The sequence below is a fragment of the Eublepharis macularius genome, chromosome 12 (assembly GCF_028583425.1).
Source record: "Eublepharis macularius isolate TG4126 chromosome 12, MPM_Emac_v1.0, whole genome shotgun sequence".
NCBI classification, from domain to species: domain Eukaryota; kingdom Metazoa; phylum Chordata; class Lepidosauria; order Squamata; family Eublepharidae; genus Eublepharis; species Eublepharis macularius.
In genome coordinates this window covers 64,139,738-64,154,965 of record NC_072801.1, presented here as the reverse complement: position 1 = coordinate 64,154,965, position 15,228 = coordinate 64,139,738, and the positions used below count along the sequence as shown (strand labels likewise).

At 46.3% G+C, this 15,228-nt stretch overlaps 1 protein-coding gene across 1 annotated transcript in view; it reads right to left on the bottom strand.

The window, feature by feature from the left end:
- ITGAL (integrin subunit alpha L) overlaps positions 1 to 15,228 on the bottom strand; it is a 65,748-nt gene that overhangs the window by 24,633 nt on the left and 25,887 nt on the right. The window contains exons 5-11 of the mRNA XM_054992814.1: positions 12,146 to 12,260; positions 6,442 to 6,572; positions 4,356 to 4,501; positions 3,685 to 3,829; positions 1,448 to 1,598; positions 1,194 to 1,261; positions 569 to 701 (exon numbers count right to left, since the gene is read on the bottom strand). Coding sequence (XP_054848789.1) covers positions 569 to 701; positions 1,194 to 1,261; positions 1,448 to 1,598; positions 3,685 to 3,829; positions 4,356 to 4,501; positions 6,442 to 6,572; positions 12,146 to 12,260 — 889 coding nt within the window. The remainder of the gene's footprint in view (positions 1 to 568; positions 702 to 1,193; positions 1,262 to 1,447; positions 1,599 to 3,684; positions 3,830 to 4,355; positions 4,502 to 6,441; positions 6,573 to 12,145; positions 12,261 to 15,228) is intronic.

The window sequence follows — 15,228 nt, the reverse complement described above, 5'->3', positions numbered from 1 at the left end:
AGTCGAATAGAAACAACTGTGTGAGGACCCCCTTCTGGACTGTTCCTGCTGTCTCCTGCCACTGCAATTGTGTGCAGGTGTTTTCACATCCCTGTGTAGATGCAGCCCTGATGAAGTACCAGAGAGGATTCTGAAAGCTGGCATTCCCGTCAGGGAGGGTATCAGGAGGAGAAGAAATGGGTTGTCCTTAACTGTAGGCTGAAGCTAAAGTCAGTCAAAGTTTGCCTTATCTTACCTTTACAACTGAATAATGCTGTATTTCTTTATTTTTCCACTTTCTCTAAATCGACTCTTTTTGTTCATAAAGGTTTAGTTTGAATAGAGGATATACTGTTTATTTGACAAAGGTGTAATGGCGTATATTTATATGTATAGGTATAATTTTTTAACAGGCTTGGTTGATTGGTAACCCTGAGCAAACGTGAGAGCTCTGTTGGACCAAGTGCCAGATACATCCCAGTTCTACACAATTGCAGTTGCCCATGATGACCCTACAGAGCTGAAAGGAAGGGTCCAAAGTATGGAGAAAGTTCGGAGGGCAAGTGGAGCGTGGACCTTCTCTACGTACCCAAGTAGGCAGCTTTCATTTCCTCCCTGGCTGAGGAGACGTTGATGAACTTTTCTTGGGTCAAACCTTCCTGCTGCTCTAGCAGGCCCCCAGCCCAATTGTTAGCACCCACAGCACCTAGGACCACCCGGCCCTATAGCAAACAGAGAGAGAGCGAGAAGGTTTAGTACTAGAGATGGGCACGAACTGAAATACGAACCAAAGTTCATCAAGAACTGGGCCGTTTTTTTAGTTTGCAAACCGGCGGTTCATCGGAGGGCATTTCTGACGAACTGCGACAATTTTTAGACCGGTTCATTTGGTTTGTTTTTTGGTTCGTCACTGCAAACAGCCTGGCACAGATCAATCAGTTTCCTAGGCAATGGGGGGATGGGCTTTCTACAGACCTTCTGCTGCCCCGGAAGTGACGTATTAATGAACCAAACGAACCAGTTTGCAAAGCAGGCAATTTCATGCCGGTTTGCAGTTCATAAAACGCGACAAACCACGAACTGCAATGAACCGCCATTTTCCCGGTTTGGGCCCATCTCTATTTAGTACTCGTGAGGCCACCTGCATCAGGGGAGGAGGCCAAGGTCCCTCCTTATTCTACACCCCTCCTTGTTCCACACCACGCCCCTCTCACCTGGGATATATCAGCACTGAATCCACTGGATGACATCTCCAGGTAGAAGGAGGCACTGTCACTGGTGTCTGCAGTGAACACAAGTGAGAAAAGGTTATCCTCCCATTCCAAAAGTTCAGAGGCAACCGCGGGAGGGGTGGAAACAGGAGTGAGGTTTGCAAAGGACCAATCCCATTTAGGAGGCACTGCTCTCAATAGCACCTTTCTAACATTCCAACCCCGACTCCCAGCAATTCGTAAGCCCAAAATTACACCTTCAATGTCGTAGATCTTTCCCTGGATCTCATTGAAGCTGTCTTTGAGGTTTTCAAAGCTCGTGAGGACCCTCAAAAAGCGTTCAGTGGGTTTCGAAGCAATCTTCGCAATCTTGGCTTGGCTCACATCTTTGGGAAAGTAGCTTCCAATCTGAGGAGGTAATGAAGGGTCAAATGAGGCCAAGGCAGATTTTGAGCAGTGGGAAGAGAACAGGAATGCTGGAAGGGCTCAGGACATGGGAATGAGAGGGAGAGAGCATGCCTGTCTGTGATGTGCTCCCCAGTGCCATAAACTAAGAGCCAAGCTACAAGTGACGCCTTACACAGGTTGGGCACTTGTCAGCTGCCCTCAAGTTTTGATGGGAAATGTAGGCGTCCTGGTTTTACAGCTTGGCTCTCCATTACAGCTGCAAGACCAGGATGCCTACATTTCCCATCAAAACTTGAGGGAAGCTGACAAGTGTCCAACCTGTGTCAGGCATCACTTGAAGCTTAGCACTACGAAAAATCTAGAGATTCCACTGCAGGTTCTAAGCACTGGACAGACATTACTTTGAATTCATGGAGGGGAAACAGAATTCTATTTGCTGCCCACACATTCACTTATAAACACAGATTGTAAGCATGCAAGGCTTTCTGTGTGTAATTAGGAACCTCAGAGGCGCAGAGTTCCTCATTGCACAGAGAGGTCCTCATGCAAAACAGTAATAAAGATGTAGGCTTTAGGTAGTGATACTAAGTGAATATGCGGATTTTAGGAGTACAGAAAGGGTAAGAAGGACACTCAGGGTACCTCTGCAATATATTCAACATGGTTTAGAGAGGTACGAGACCACTAGAGATTTATTGTTCCTTTGTAATATCTATTTTATTTACAGATATACAGGTAAAGCATAATCAAAGGGACTCCTACAGTAGGTAGCACAACTGCTAGTCTTCCAACAGATTCACAGAAAACAGATTCCGTGCAGTTTCTAGCCTACCTAAACTCACAGTTCTCTGAACTACACAGTATGCAGAAGGTCCATGACTGATGTCCCGAGATTTTAATTTTTTAAATAAAATTTTATTTTTTCACTACTCGGAGTTGGAGAGAGGAGAAACAAGTGTGTAAGCCTTTCCCCCTAACGTTTAGGATAAGTACCATACTTGTATGATGAAATAGTTGTCTGATTATTTATTTAGAATGTTTCTATGCTGCCTCTTCAGAGTCCTGCTCAAGGTACAATAGCTAGGAAAGCTAGAATAGCTAGAAATACAGTAGCTAGAAAAGTGTGGAAAGGCTGGTGAAAAAGGGAGTGGGTGTTTCCCAAGCAACAAATCTCTTTGGGGGATTGTGGGACCTGTGTATCAAGGAGTTCACCCCCCCCCCTTTAGCTACAGTTCCAAGTGTTACCACAGCCCTCAAGCTCTGGCAGCTCCTGGAGAAGGTTGAACCCCCTTATTTGCTTGGGTTGTCAGTCTGGAGGATTTTGCACACAAATGGTCAGACACTCAAACACAAGACTTGTACAAACAGATGTTTTATTAACTCAGAGGAGTGTATGCAAACGGCAGGAACCACTCCCTTTAAGGCACAAACAAGAGGCATAAAAACAACAAACAGCTAGCCTAATCTTTACTATAGCTAACTGACTAAAAACATAAGCTTGCTAACTTGCATTTCTGAAGAGGCTTGAGGCTCATACTCACAAATCCATAACCCATGCCAGGCAGGTAGTCATCTCAGGCCTGACCTGGAGCAAAGTCTCTCACATGCTAACCCAGCATGGACTAGTTCACGAACATCTCAGTGAGTGTGTGTGTGGCATAGCTGCCCGTCTCTTGAACAGCAAGGAGCCATCCTTTTCTAAGATTGCCAGCCAATCAGAGGCACCTTGTAATCAGCGTTGCTAGGCTGAGAAGGCGCGTGCAGAGCCCAAACTCCCTCGTCTCTCGAGGACACCAGCTCCAGGTGTAATTAATTACTGAGCTGCACATTCCACTCCTAGGGTGTCAGGCCAAACTGGGCCTGTAAGAACTTAGAAACTTAAACCAATATAGGCAGATGGGCTCACCATGGCTCTGCTAGACACCGTATGGACAAAAGCTGTATAGGATGGGGTTGCAGTAAAAGAGAGGAACTGGGCAATAATGAATGAAAAAGTTGTTGGGTCCAACCAATTATTTACAAGGTGTTCAGAGAAATAAGCAATGCCAATAGGTCCAAAGGCATGCAGGACTCTTGGAATATTTACCCCAATTATGAAGCGTAAGATCTTCTTTGCCTTGGCAATCTTTACACCTCCATTGTCCGAGTCAGTGGCATCTCCATCAGTGATGATAACCATTACTCGGTTTGCTCCTTCTCGGGTGCCACGTTTGGGAACAAAAACCTTTTCCCTGTCATTGATAAACAGTGTGACAATTTTCTAGACTGTAACTGTAATTGTTTTTATTATTTTTCTTGTTTTTATAACAATTACTTTAGATTAATAAATGCTTAATGCTATTCCCCTTTTTGCTCACTAGCTAATTTACCACTTAATTATTCAACACAATGAAAAAGCAGAACATTGTGCGGAAGCTCTCAAAAATGCAGGGAGGCATGCTGCTGTCCATATGGGGGAAAATCCTTGCATGGAATCAGCCTTAGTGAACTTCAGTGCCAATTGGGGATCTGAACTCCAATTGCCCCAGTCCTAATCTAACACTCTAACCACTGCACAACACAGCTCCATACTTGTCAAAACCTGTTCACCGTCACCCAGGGTCTGGCTTAGTATACAGTACACTCTTAGTCTGTAGATAATGCCAAAAGATCATCATCCCTAATTCCTGAAGCATTAGGGCTCATTCCACACCTTTCCAAGTGGTTACATTCCTGACCCTGCCGCTGTCTCCCCACATTAAGGACAAAGGTACTCACGCTACAAATTTGATGGCCTTGAAGGTGTTTGTAGTACTTTTCTTGTGGGCCACGTTGGCCAGCAGATCTCGAGGATTGGGATTGTTGGTATAATTATTAAAATCAAACTCGATACTGATGTCATATGAAAATTGCACAGCAGCAAACTGGGGGGGGCGGGGTTTGGAAGGGAAAACAGGAACAGCATTAGAGGACATTAAAGAATACCTCCTATTGCTCAGGTTTAGGGATGAAAGGGGAACACTGAAAAGCCACGGAGGGTAAGATTAGAATGGTTGTTTCCACCCTAGACATTTAGTTGCCACCATTTGAGATCCAGTTTGGTGTAGTGGTTAAGAGTGGCAGGACTCTAATCTGGAGAACCAGGTTTGATTCCTCACTCCTCCGCTTGAAGCCAGCTGAGTGATCTTGGGTCAGTCCACAGCTCTTCCAGAGCTCTCTCAGGCCCACCCACCTCACAGGGTGTTTGTTGTGGGGATAATAATAACATATTTTGTAATCCGCTCTGAGTGGGTGTTAAGTTGTCCTGAAGGGCAGTATATAAATTAAATATTATTATTATTATTATTATTATTATTATTTGTTCACTCCAATTTTAACAGAAAATCTTTGTCATTCTGAAGGGTATTTAAGCATTTTTATGTTGTATTCCTGACTTTTTTCATACAACATTTATAGTAATTTTTTTTAAAGCTGAACACAAACAGCTGTGCCAGGCTACCCAATGTAGACCATTAAAATGCTACTGATGTTTTTTCAAGCTATCATCTCTTTAAATTTTCTTCCTTTTTGTATTTGCTGTTCTCCCTGAACTACTTACTTCCTGTTCTCTTGTGGTCAGCCATGGTACTCCTGAATTAATCACTAATGACTAGTTCTTGTTGGAGGTTGGATTAAGCACTGGTTTTCAATTTATATACAAATCCATTTTTCATTTTTTAAAGGTTCATACTATGAAATTGAGATTATATCATTTTTAAAAAAAAATGGGGAGTCACTTTGGCTACAAAATGAAAAGCAGTACTTATTTTCATTGCCCAGTCACCCAACTAATAATTAACAATTGATTTATGAATGTTGTGAGAAGAAGCAATTTGTTTGGCTGTAAAAAAAGGGAACAAAATTTACAAGAAAAACTGCTGGGAAAGGTAGAACCTTTGCTGAACAGGACTTAGTTCCAAGTGAACATATAGTAAGATCTTGACAATCGGGATAGGCATTTCTGGATTTCTATGGAAAACATAACACTAAATTAAGTGCTGTGCAAGATCACCTAGTTTCAATGTTGAGAGCAGCAGATTGCAGAAATGGAATGACTGAGTAGCATAGAAATGTTCTAGTGTGGAAGCAACCAGTGACCAAAGTCCTTGAGAGAACTGTTGCGCTCTGAGGAAAACCTAGAGCCAATGTAAAAGTTCCACAAAATTACATAGTATGTTCCTTCCCGCACTATACCAATTCACACAGCATGGTGTACTCATATTTTGGAATGTTCTCACACACTAAAAATCCTGTACATTTAGAAAATTAACCTATCAGAAATTATACTTGCAGCCTTGTCTCTTGACTGGCGTGCAATTTTCTACAGGCAAGGTGGGTGTTTATTTTTCCAACAAGAAATAATATACCCCTCCTCCACCATCTGCAGTCTGAAATGGTACAGGCCTACAAGTTTTCTACCCTGCAGTTTTGCTGACCATGTGGACCTTTTGCTTGTTGAGTTGGGACAAGCTGCCAGAATAACCCAGTACTTTCCTTCAGGAGAAAAAGCTGCTTACACATTCTAACTTTGTGAATAGCCAGGAGAAAGAGAGGGGGGGGGGGAGGAAGGAAGGAGAGCATGTCTGATGCACTGTTGCAACAATTCTTTCACCTGACCCTCTAAGACCAGCAGAGACAATGCATGTGCACCTACCTCTGAACTACACTGCTGTTCTTCCTGGCACCTGGACTATCTAGCAACATTTGTGACATGTTTTTCACGTTTGTGACATGGAAGATCCTTAGTCTGGTGCATGTGGGTCCTTTTTATTTGGTCTCTCAGAGCCTTGGCAATGATCCCTGACACATGAAGAGCATGTTGTACCTTGATGGTGCTGTTCCTTAGTTTCTCCATCACATCAATCATGAACTGCTTTATGAGGTTGAACTCCTCACTTTTCAAACTTTCTGATCCATCAAAGAGAAACACCAGGTCCACATTCCCCTTCAGACACTCTGTGGGACACAGAGAGAAGTTGTATAGGGTTAGGAGTGACATGGCAGTCAACTGATCATCAAAATCGAAAAGAGTCCAGTAGCACCTTTAAAACTAACCAACTTTACTGTAGCATAAGCTTTTGAAAATCACAGTTCTCTTCGTCAGTTCTCTTCGTGATTCTCGAAAGCTTATGCTACAGTAAATTGGTTAGTCTTAATGGTGCTACTGGACTCTTTTCAATTTTGCTACTACAGACTAACACGGCTAACTCCTTTGGATCAACTGATCATCAGTTTACCACCATCAAGTATTGTTGAATATCCCATGAAACCAGAATATTACTTTTTAAAAAATCCATTATAGTCATTTGATTGCAAGGACAGGGATGTAATAACACTGCAAAGCTTTCCCAGCTGTCCACATGTTATTACTGTGGGCATCTTCAAATTGGAAGAAATGGCCTCCGAGTCCTGACTACTTAACAAATCTGCCTTTTAAAAAATTGTTATTATTTTGCTTTATTTCAGTTTTCATTTTCTTTCCTTCATAACTGTAGTCTGACCATACCGCTCCAAGATAAAAGTCCTCTAAAATAAACAACCATTGTTTAGTTAATTATTCACAATTATAAACACTACCTAACATTAAATGTTACAGCAATTCATTACAATTTTAAAAGTTAATTTGTATTTGTAATTAGTGTAAAATATTAAACATAAGCACATTTTTTTCATAGAGTCCACTACACTTGGAAAAGTTCTTGCTGAAAAAAAGAACTTTTTTACCATTTAGATTATAGACTACAAATTAGATACTAGAGAGCAATAATGACATTTGGTTATTGAGTTTCCATGTATCTTAAGAACGGTCCACACATTACATATAGTGGAAGTGTACAGAGGGACTGGCAGAGATCCAATTTGGTGTAGTGGTTAAGAGCTGTTACCAGAACTGCTTTTTATAATGGGGAAATTAGCTTTAGCAGTCTAGAACTAAAATTAGCGCGGATCTAACCTATGTTTACGGAGGTCCCGATTCCAGACACTCTAGTGACAAAGAGGCAGACTACAAATAGGTTCAATAAACACCTGTCTTTACTAATAGTGTGGCGTAAGCCTGAACTTGCACATACACACAAGAAAGCATACAAGGACTAAGAAATATAGAGTAAGAAATACAGAGACGGTCGCATTTGCAGGTACCCAACGATGATAGGGGAAATACTCACAATCCTGAAGCGGAGCAGAGACACAACAGCGAGGTGGTCCAATGCCAGCAATGGATCCACGGACAGACAGCAAAGGGGGTCTGGATAGGAATGGCCTGAGCACCATGCGGTCTGAGGGACCAGCTTAAATACCCCAAAACGTACCCTGGGGCTGGTGCTGTACTTGGTGGTTCTCACAGATTAAAACAAAGGCTCTAATGGGTTACTGAATGGCTTAGATGGGCCACTTTAGGAATCTGATTGTGATAAGTGACACCTCAGGAAGAGGGGACAAAAGAGGGAGGGGGAGATCCGAGTGGGCTGAATGGATGTTCCAGCGGACAGGGCTTGCCCTGATGTCATCAGCTCTGGAATGCGGAGGTTTCTTTGAGATGCATTCTCTAAGTGCTTGGGATGGTCGGCACTTAGCTTCTTCTCCGGGGCGGCTCCTAAGATATGCAGAGCAGGGCGAGGTACTCTCGCTGCGGACGTGGTGTGCCCGCTTCGCCGAAATGGCTTCTCAAAGCAGTCCTTTCCTCTTGGTCTTCTGGCTGCCTAAGAACATGGTTGCAGGCTGGGCATGGCAGGGGCTGGTTAGCAGGTTGCCCGGTAGTGAGGGCAAGCTCGGGGACCGGCCTGCGGGAGGCCCCAGGCGGGAACTGACCAGGGAGTGCCTAGCCAGGCTCGCTGGAGGTTTCCCCGGCAGGCACCCGGCTGCTAGCAGTGGCTTGGGCCCAGATGAGGCAGGCTTCCATGGAGGCAGGGGGAACAGCACGTGAAACACAATCCAAAGCAGGGAACAGGCACGGTCCATGGCAGATGGCAATGCAGGCACGGGGCACACTCGTAATAAAGTCCAAACACACACTGGGAGGTCCAGATATAGGGCAGGGCAGGGTTGCCCAGAAAGAGAGTCCTTTGTGTAGTTAACCAAGCATGGAGTCAGGAAACTAACACAGTCTATTGCTGCAGCATGGTACTTAACAAGCAGGCAGGAAACTGACACGTGTATCAGAGCACACACGTGCAGGGCAATCTTGGTGTAGCAGTAAAACAGCAATGCAGGAAACTTTAGCACAGTCCATGGCAGGCCTTAAAGCAGGAGAGGGGGCCTACTTGGCAACAGAGCATGGGACTTTAATTATTCACAATAATTGGGTTTGATTCCCCACTCCTCCACTTGAAGCCAGCTGGGTGACACTGGGTTAGTCACAGCTTCTAGGAGCTCTCTCAGCCCCACCCACCTCACAGGGTGTTTTGTTGTGAGGATAATAATGACATACTTTGTAAACCGCTCTGAGTGGGTGTTAAGTCATCCTGAAGGGCGGTATTTAAATCAAATGTGGTGATGATGATGATGATGATGATGATGATGATGATGATGATGATGATGATGATGATGATGATGCCTGCAGTTCTATGTTTCCATTCAGTGTAACTTTTAAGTGTGTTTTTTGCAGCATCCTCAGTTAAGTGTGCCCTGACCTGGTCCATTTCCACACTATTCACCTTCATCCGGAACTCTGCAGAATGTCACGAAAAAAACGCAGAAGATAGTGTCTTCTCACACGAGAAGATTCTATCTTCTGTGGTTTTTTTGCGATGTTCCGCAGCATTCTGGATGAAGGTGAGTAGTGTGGAAACAGACCAGGATAGCCCAGGTGGGCCTGATCTCCTCAGATCTCAGAGCCAAACTACACGAGATGAGTTACACGAGGCTATGCAAGTGCCTAGAATCATGTCTGCACCTACCTGCCCGTGTCCATTTTACCCCAGGTGAACATGTGTCCTGTAGCCCTAGTTCGTGCACGTGTTGGGGAACTGGTGTAGTCGCAGTTGCGAGTGTTCATGGTCATAATAAGCATAGATGCCCCCTTACTGGTGGGCCGAGCTGCAAGATCACAGCAGAGGTGTGGCACTCCCATTTTCAGCCCCACTCCAGGAAACCCAGTGGGTTTTCCCCCCAATATGTCCAATTGAGTAAACAAGTCTCCCTCTCAGAAAAGCTGAAGGAAGGTTTGAGCATGCACAAAGAGAAAGTGCATCATGGGATACCATCCCTCATCTGGGAGGAATGAGGAAGAAACACATGCCAATCCAAACATGGGATCGAGTACAGTGTGGCCACAGTATACAAGAGAACAGGAAAGCAACAGGGAAACCCATGTAAGTGCATTCACGTGCCATACGCATGTAATTCGTCTTGTGTAGTTTGGCTCTCAGAAGCTAAGCAGGTTTGGCCTTGGTTAGCAATTGGATGGGAGACCTCCAAGGAAGACCAGGGTTGCAGAGGCAGGCAATGGCAAACCACCTCTGTTAGTATCTTGCCTTGAAAACCCCATCAGGGGTCGCCATAAGTCAACTTGAAGGCACTCTCCACCACCACCACAGTCATGTGTACAGACTTAAAATATGCACAGAACAAACATAGGGAGGGTATATAGTCCTGCCCCCTTCTCCTTGTACATTCATTGTGTATGCACATAACATGTGCAGTCCTAGACCAGCTATTCTCCTGGAACATGAATGCTTAGAAACAAAATACATATCCTAACAATTCACACATAGAGATTTTTCACTGTACAGTTTAACTGTTCTTTGCAAGATCCTTTACTCAAAGCTTTCCTAAGAAAGAGAATTCAGATCTGTAAGGTCCTTATTTTGAAGGGGAAAAGTAATGGCTGAACACCCAAATCATTTCTGGAGAAGGAAGTCATTGATGAGAACACCTAAATAGTTTCTAATTCCTGCTTCCAGTGGAACTTTCCTACCTCCCTTCAGGAGTTTCCCAATTTAGAGCTGGCAGCTCTAGATGCTTAGAAGTGTCTGTGAGAGCCTCTGATAGTTTTAAAAAACTAATTTTTCCTCATGAACTTTCTCTTTTCCCTCAACATTTGGTAGAATTTAGTTAACACCAACAAGTAGAGAGCCCAAGCTCAAGGAGGTACAAACAGGAGTAGAAATTACACACCTTCTGTCTACAAATAGTTAATTTTATAAGTGAAGTACCCAATATATCGTTTACTATCAATAATATGTAAAGTCCCCGTCACAAAATACATTCAGAATTTCATTGTATATGGTCACATCTCGTTTTCTTATTTTCCAAGGTTGCCCTCCACGGAGCATGTACAGTCAAAACCCTTATAGGTTAATGAAAGCTGCTTGTTCCCCTACAGGTGGGAAGAACTCCGGCGGTCATTCCAGATAATTGGCTACGAGCTTCGCCAGCCTCGTCTCTTTCAGCTTGTTTCGAGGGATCTGATATTGACAAAACTGGAGACGGAAGTTTGGATATGGTTTATTGTGAACAATTAAGTATTGGCCGGAAGAAGATAACCCATGGAGGGTAACCTTGGAAAATAAGAAAACAAGATGTGACCATATACAATGAAATTCTGAATGCATTTTGTGACGGGGACTTTGTAGACGGAAGGTGTGTAATTTCTACTCCTGTTTGTACCTCCTTGAGCTTGGGCTCTCTACTTGTTGGTGTATTCTAGGAGGTTTCCTTCTCTTTTGTTTGGGTTTATCCACTTGAGAATTTAGTTAACAACCTGAGACACAAACTAGGTTATCTCCAGTTCAAATCCCACAGCAACTGATAATTAACTTGGTGACTTTAAGGAAGTCATTTTTTCCTCACCAGATAAACCACCAGCAGCTACAACACACTGATCTAATTTACAAAACTCTTGTGATGATTGGTGAGGTTATATCTTTGAAGAATAGTTCTCATTCTATGCAAAATGTGAGGGGGCAGGGTAAATAGCCAGAAGGAAGTATGCTCTTTTCTCTCTTCCCCAATACGTTCCTACTTCTTACTGGATAAACCACAGAGCTCTTAGCCCCTCCTCCATATCTTTTTATATGCAGCTTTGTAGCCATGCCCATTTCCTGCCTCCCCTGCTCTGATTGTGAATAGTACTCAGTGGAGATAAGGTCCTTTCTGCACCTCAGAACTCTACAACATACCATCTCATTTCTGCCACACACATAGACCAGACCTCTGGGCCAAGGGATCCATGTAGCTGCCTGCCACCTCCATCAATGGAGCAGCAATTCTCTCTGCACCCCTCCTCTCCTCATTGTGGCCCCACTCCTACATTTGAGGGTTTGGGCAAGGTGGTGATGCTCTCAACTTCACATCAAATATTATGGTATGTATCTTGGGCGCTTTTAGACCCTGCCCACAGACTTACTAAGTATCTTTCCACTGATACCAGCCACTTTGGAAGACAATTTTCTGTCTGAACAGTGAGGCACAAATAAATATCTAAACCAACCTTAGGCCTGGAAGGGATTGGGGCTCCAGAGGATTAAAGCTTTGGGTACCCAAAGACTAGAATAGAATTGCCTGAAAGTCATCAAGCTTCTTCCCACCTTGGTATCCTGTAATTATGTTCTTGGGTTCCTGTAGCTGAGCATCAAACAGATAGCAGATCCCGCTCATGAAAATATTTTTGTCACAGTGCTGCGCTACTCCTGGCCCACATACCTGGATGGGAGGAGGTAATAAGTAAACAGTCAATATTTATTATATATTAATAAAGGAGGGAGGTTAGATTCAAGGAAGGTTCTGGAACAATGGCATTTAGAGCCCAGGTAAAAGGGATGCTGGGAGTTTCAAAAATGGAATTTAGAGTCACAGCAATGAGCAAGATAGCTATTTTTGCATGGGAAGTAGCCCAATTTAAAGAAGACGCTGTATGAGTGCAAACTCCCACAGGTGAGTTCTTTTTCCGCAACCGGTGCCATCCTACCATGAAGCTACCCCAGGTGGCAGATTTGGGGTTGCAGAGTTGAAAATGGCTTTGACTCATGAGCCACAAGTCCCTAGTAAATTCTCCTGTATAAGTCTAACTGACATGAACAGAAGTAGGGTTGCCAGTCCTGCACCAGTAAATGCCTGGAGATTTAGGGGGCAGCGTTTAGGGGAGGGTGGAGTTTCAGGGGATGAGACAGCACATCCTCCGAGATGTTCTAGGAATTTCCTCAATCTCTGTGATAAATATCAAAGAGACTGGGGAAATTTCTAGAGTGTCATGGAGAATATGATGACACTTCTGAGTGGAGGTTTGGAGGATGTAATGTCATTTCTAAGTGACAGTCTAGGAATCGCTACAATCTCTATGGTATTTTTCATAGAAATTGGGGAAGTTCCTACGGTGTTACCATTAATGCTATTTTCCCTCCTCCTATTTACTATCTTGCTGTTGTCTGCAAATGCCAGGGAAGGTTTTACAGAGTGTTTCTCGATAGCCAAGCCAAGCTTATGATTGGTTAGTCTTGCAAAGTAACTCATTTACACAGTTTTTGGTTTAATTTGGACTTTGCGCAGGCAACAATCCAGTTTAAAGGCAATGTCGTGCAAGTGGAAAGTCCCACAGGGCAGCTCTTTTGGCTCTCTCAGCATCACATTTAGAGTCTCTCTACACATTGCTAAGTACCTAGGGATGCTCAAGTACAGGATGGTATGTGTAGTCCTCAATTCACATGCAGGCTGTTCTTGCTCTGCACACATGAATGTCACAGACTGCATCTGCAGGTGATTCTAGAGGGCAAAGCACCAATTCAGCCCTGTGAGAAATGAAGCTCGCTGACTTATCAGCGGGCGGAGTTGTCACCAGAGGCGAGGATGAAGTGAAGGCGTGGTTGAGCCTGAAGAGGAGGAGCTCCCTTCCCGCTACTGGCTTGGCAGAGTGGTCAGCACCATTACTGGATATCCATGGCTGAAGCAGCACGTTCATTTCAGCTTTGGTTGAGGTAAAAGGGGGGGCTCCTGCCTGGGATTTCCAAGAGGGATGAACAGGCTCCTCGATGGGGGCCTGGGGATGCACCTTCCCCTCCCCCCTTCCTCACTTCAAAAAAAGTAATAATAATAGGAGGAAAGACAGGGGGCTCCCACACACCCCATTGCCCCGGGGGGCTCCGCGGCAGACTTTCCCTCCATCCCCGCTGGAGGACCCATGGCCCACCTGTTCTGGGAATGGGGGGTGGTGGGGCTGTGGCAGGGGCCTGGGGGGCGCTGGTGACTTGCCTGGCACTGGCCCGCCTGGGGGGGGGGGGCGACTGGGTGGCTGGGCCTCTGGCTTGGCCTGCCCGGGCGCATGCCACGGCCCGTAGCACTGGGGGCAGACTGGAGGGGCCTTCCATGGCTGTAGCGCTCTGGGGCTGCCCAGCACTGCCAGGCCAGGCGAAAGTGTCAAGATCTGCATTTCAATGAATGGGTGTGGGGAAATGGGGATATTTTTAGCAGTCGAGGAGGAACAGATACAGGGTCAGATCGAGGGGGGGCAGGGGGGTAGTTTGCCCCTGCCCCCACCCCCGCCAGGGAGGGGGCACCAGGAGCAGCTGCCAGCTGCCGGAGTGCACTGGCAGCAGCGCAGGCAGCCTCACAGCCCCCCGTGCTGCCTTTCGCCTGCCCCGCGGGACATGGGGCAGCCAGCTTGCCGCGCACCCCGTCCTGCAGGGCAGGCAAAGGGCAGTGCGGCCCCCACGCCATTAGTCTGCCCCGCAGGAGAGGGGGCAGCCAGCCGCCCCCTGTCTTGCGGGACAGGTGCATGGCACAGGCGGCCTCGAAGCCCCCCACACTGCCTTTTGCCTGCCCTGCAGGACAGGGAGTGCGTGGAAAGTGTCAAGATCTGCATTTCAATGAATGGGTGTGGGGAAATGGGGATATTTTTAGCAGTCGAGGAGGAACAGATACAGGGTCAGATCGAGGGGGGGCAGGGGGGTAGTTTGCCCCTGCCCCCACCCCCGCCAGGGAGGGGGCACCAGGAGCAGCTGCCAGCTGCCGGAGTGCACTGGCAGCAGCGCAGGCAGCCTCACAGCCCCCCGCGCTGCCTTTCGCCTGCCCCGCGGGACATGGGGCAGCCAGCTTGCCGCGCACCCGTCCTGCAGGGCAGGCAAAGGGCAATGCGGCCCCCACGCCATTAGTCTGCCCCGCAGGAGAGGGGGCAGCCAGCCGCCCCCTGTCTTGCGGGACAGGTGCATGGCACAGGCGGCCTCGAAGCCCCCCACACTGCCTTTTGCCTGCCCTGCAGGACAGGGAGTGCGTGGCAAGCCGGCCGCCCCCTGTCCTGCGGGGCAGGCGAAAGGCAGCGCGGGGGGCTGCGAGGCCGCCCGCGCCATTTGCCTGCTGGGAGGCGAATGGCGCAGGTGGCTTCCCAGCCTCGCACGCTGCTTCCGCCGCCCTGTGTGATGACGTCACCAAAATGACATCATCACGCCATGCCAGGAGCGTGCACGCTCTGCGCGAGCGAGGTCGGGCTAGGGTTGCCCCGGGTGCCGGCAACCCTAGATCCGGCCCTAAACAGATATCAAACACATGAATGTATACACCTGGAACAAACTGAAGTGTGACTGTGTGAGCAAGTGCATGGAAAGTTGGAGGAGGGAACACGTGAAATGAGGTTCACTTGAGCATCCCTGGGTACTTAGTAATGTGGAGAGAGAATCAGGCC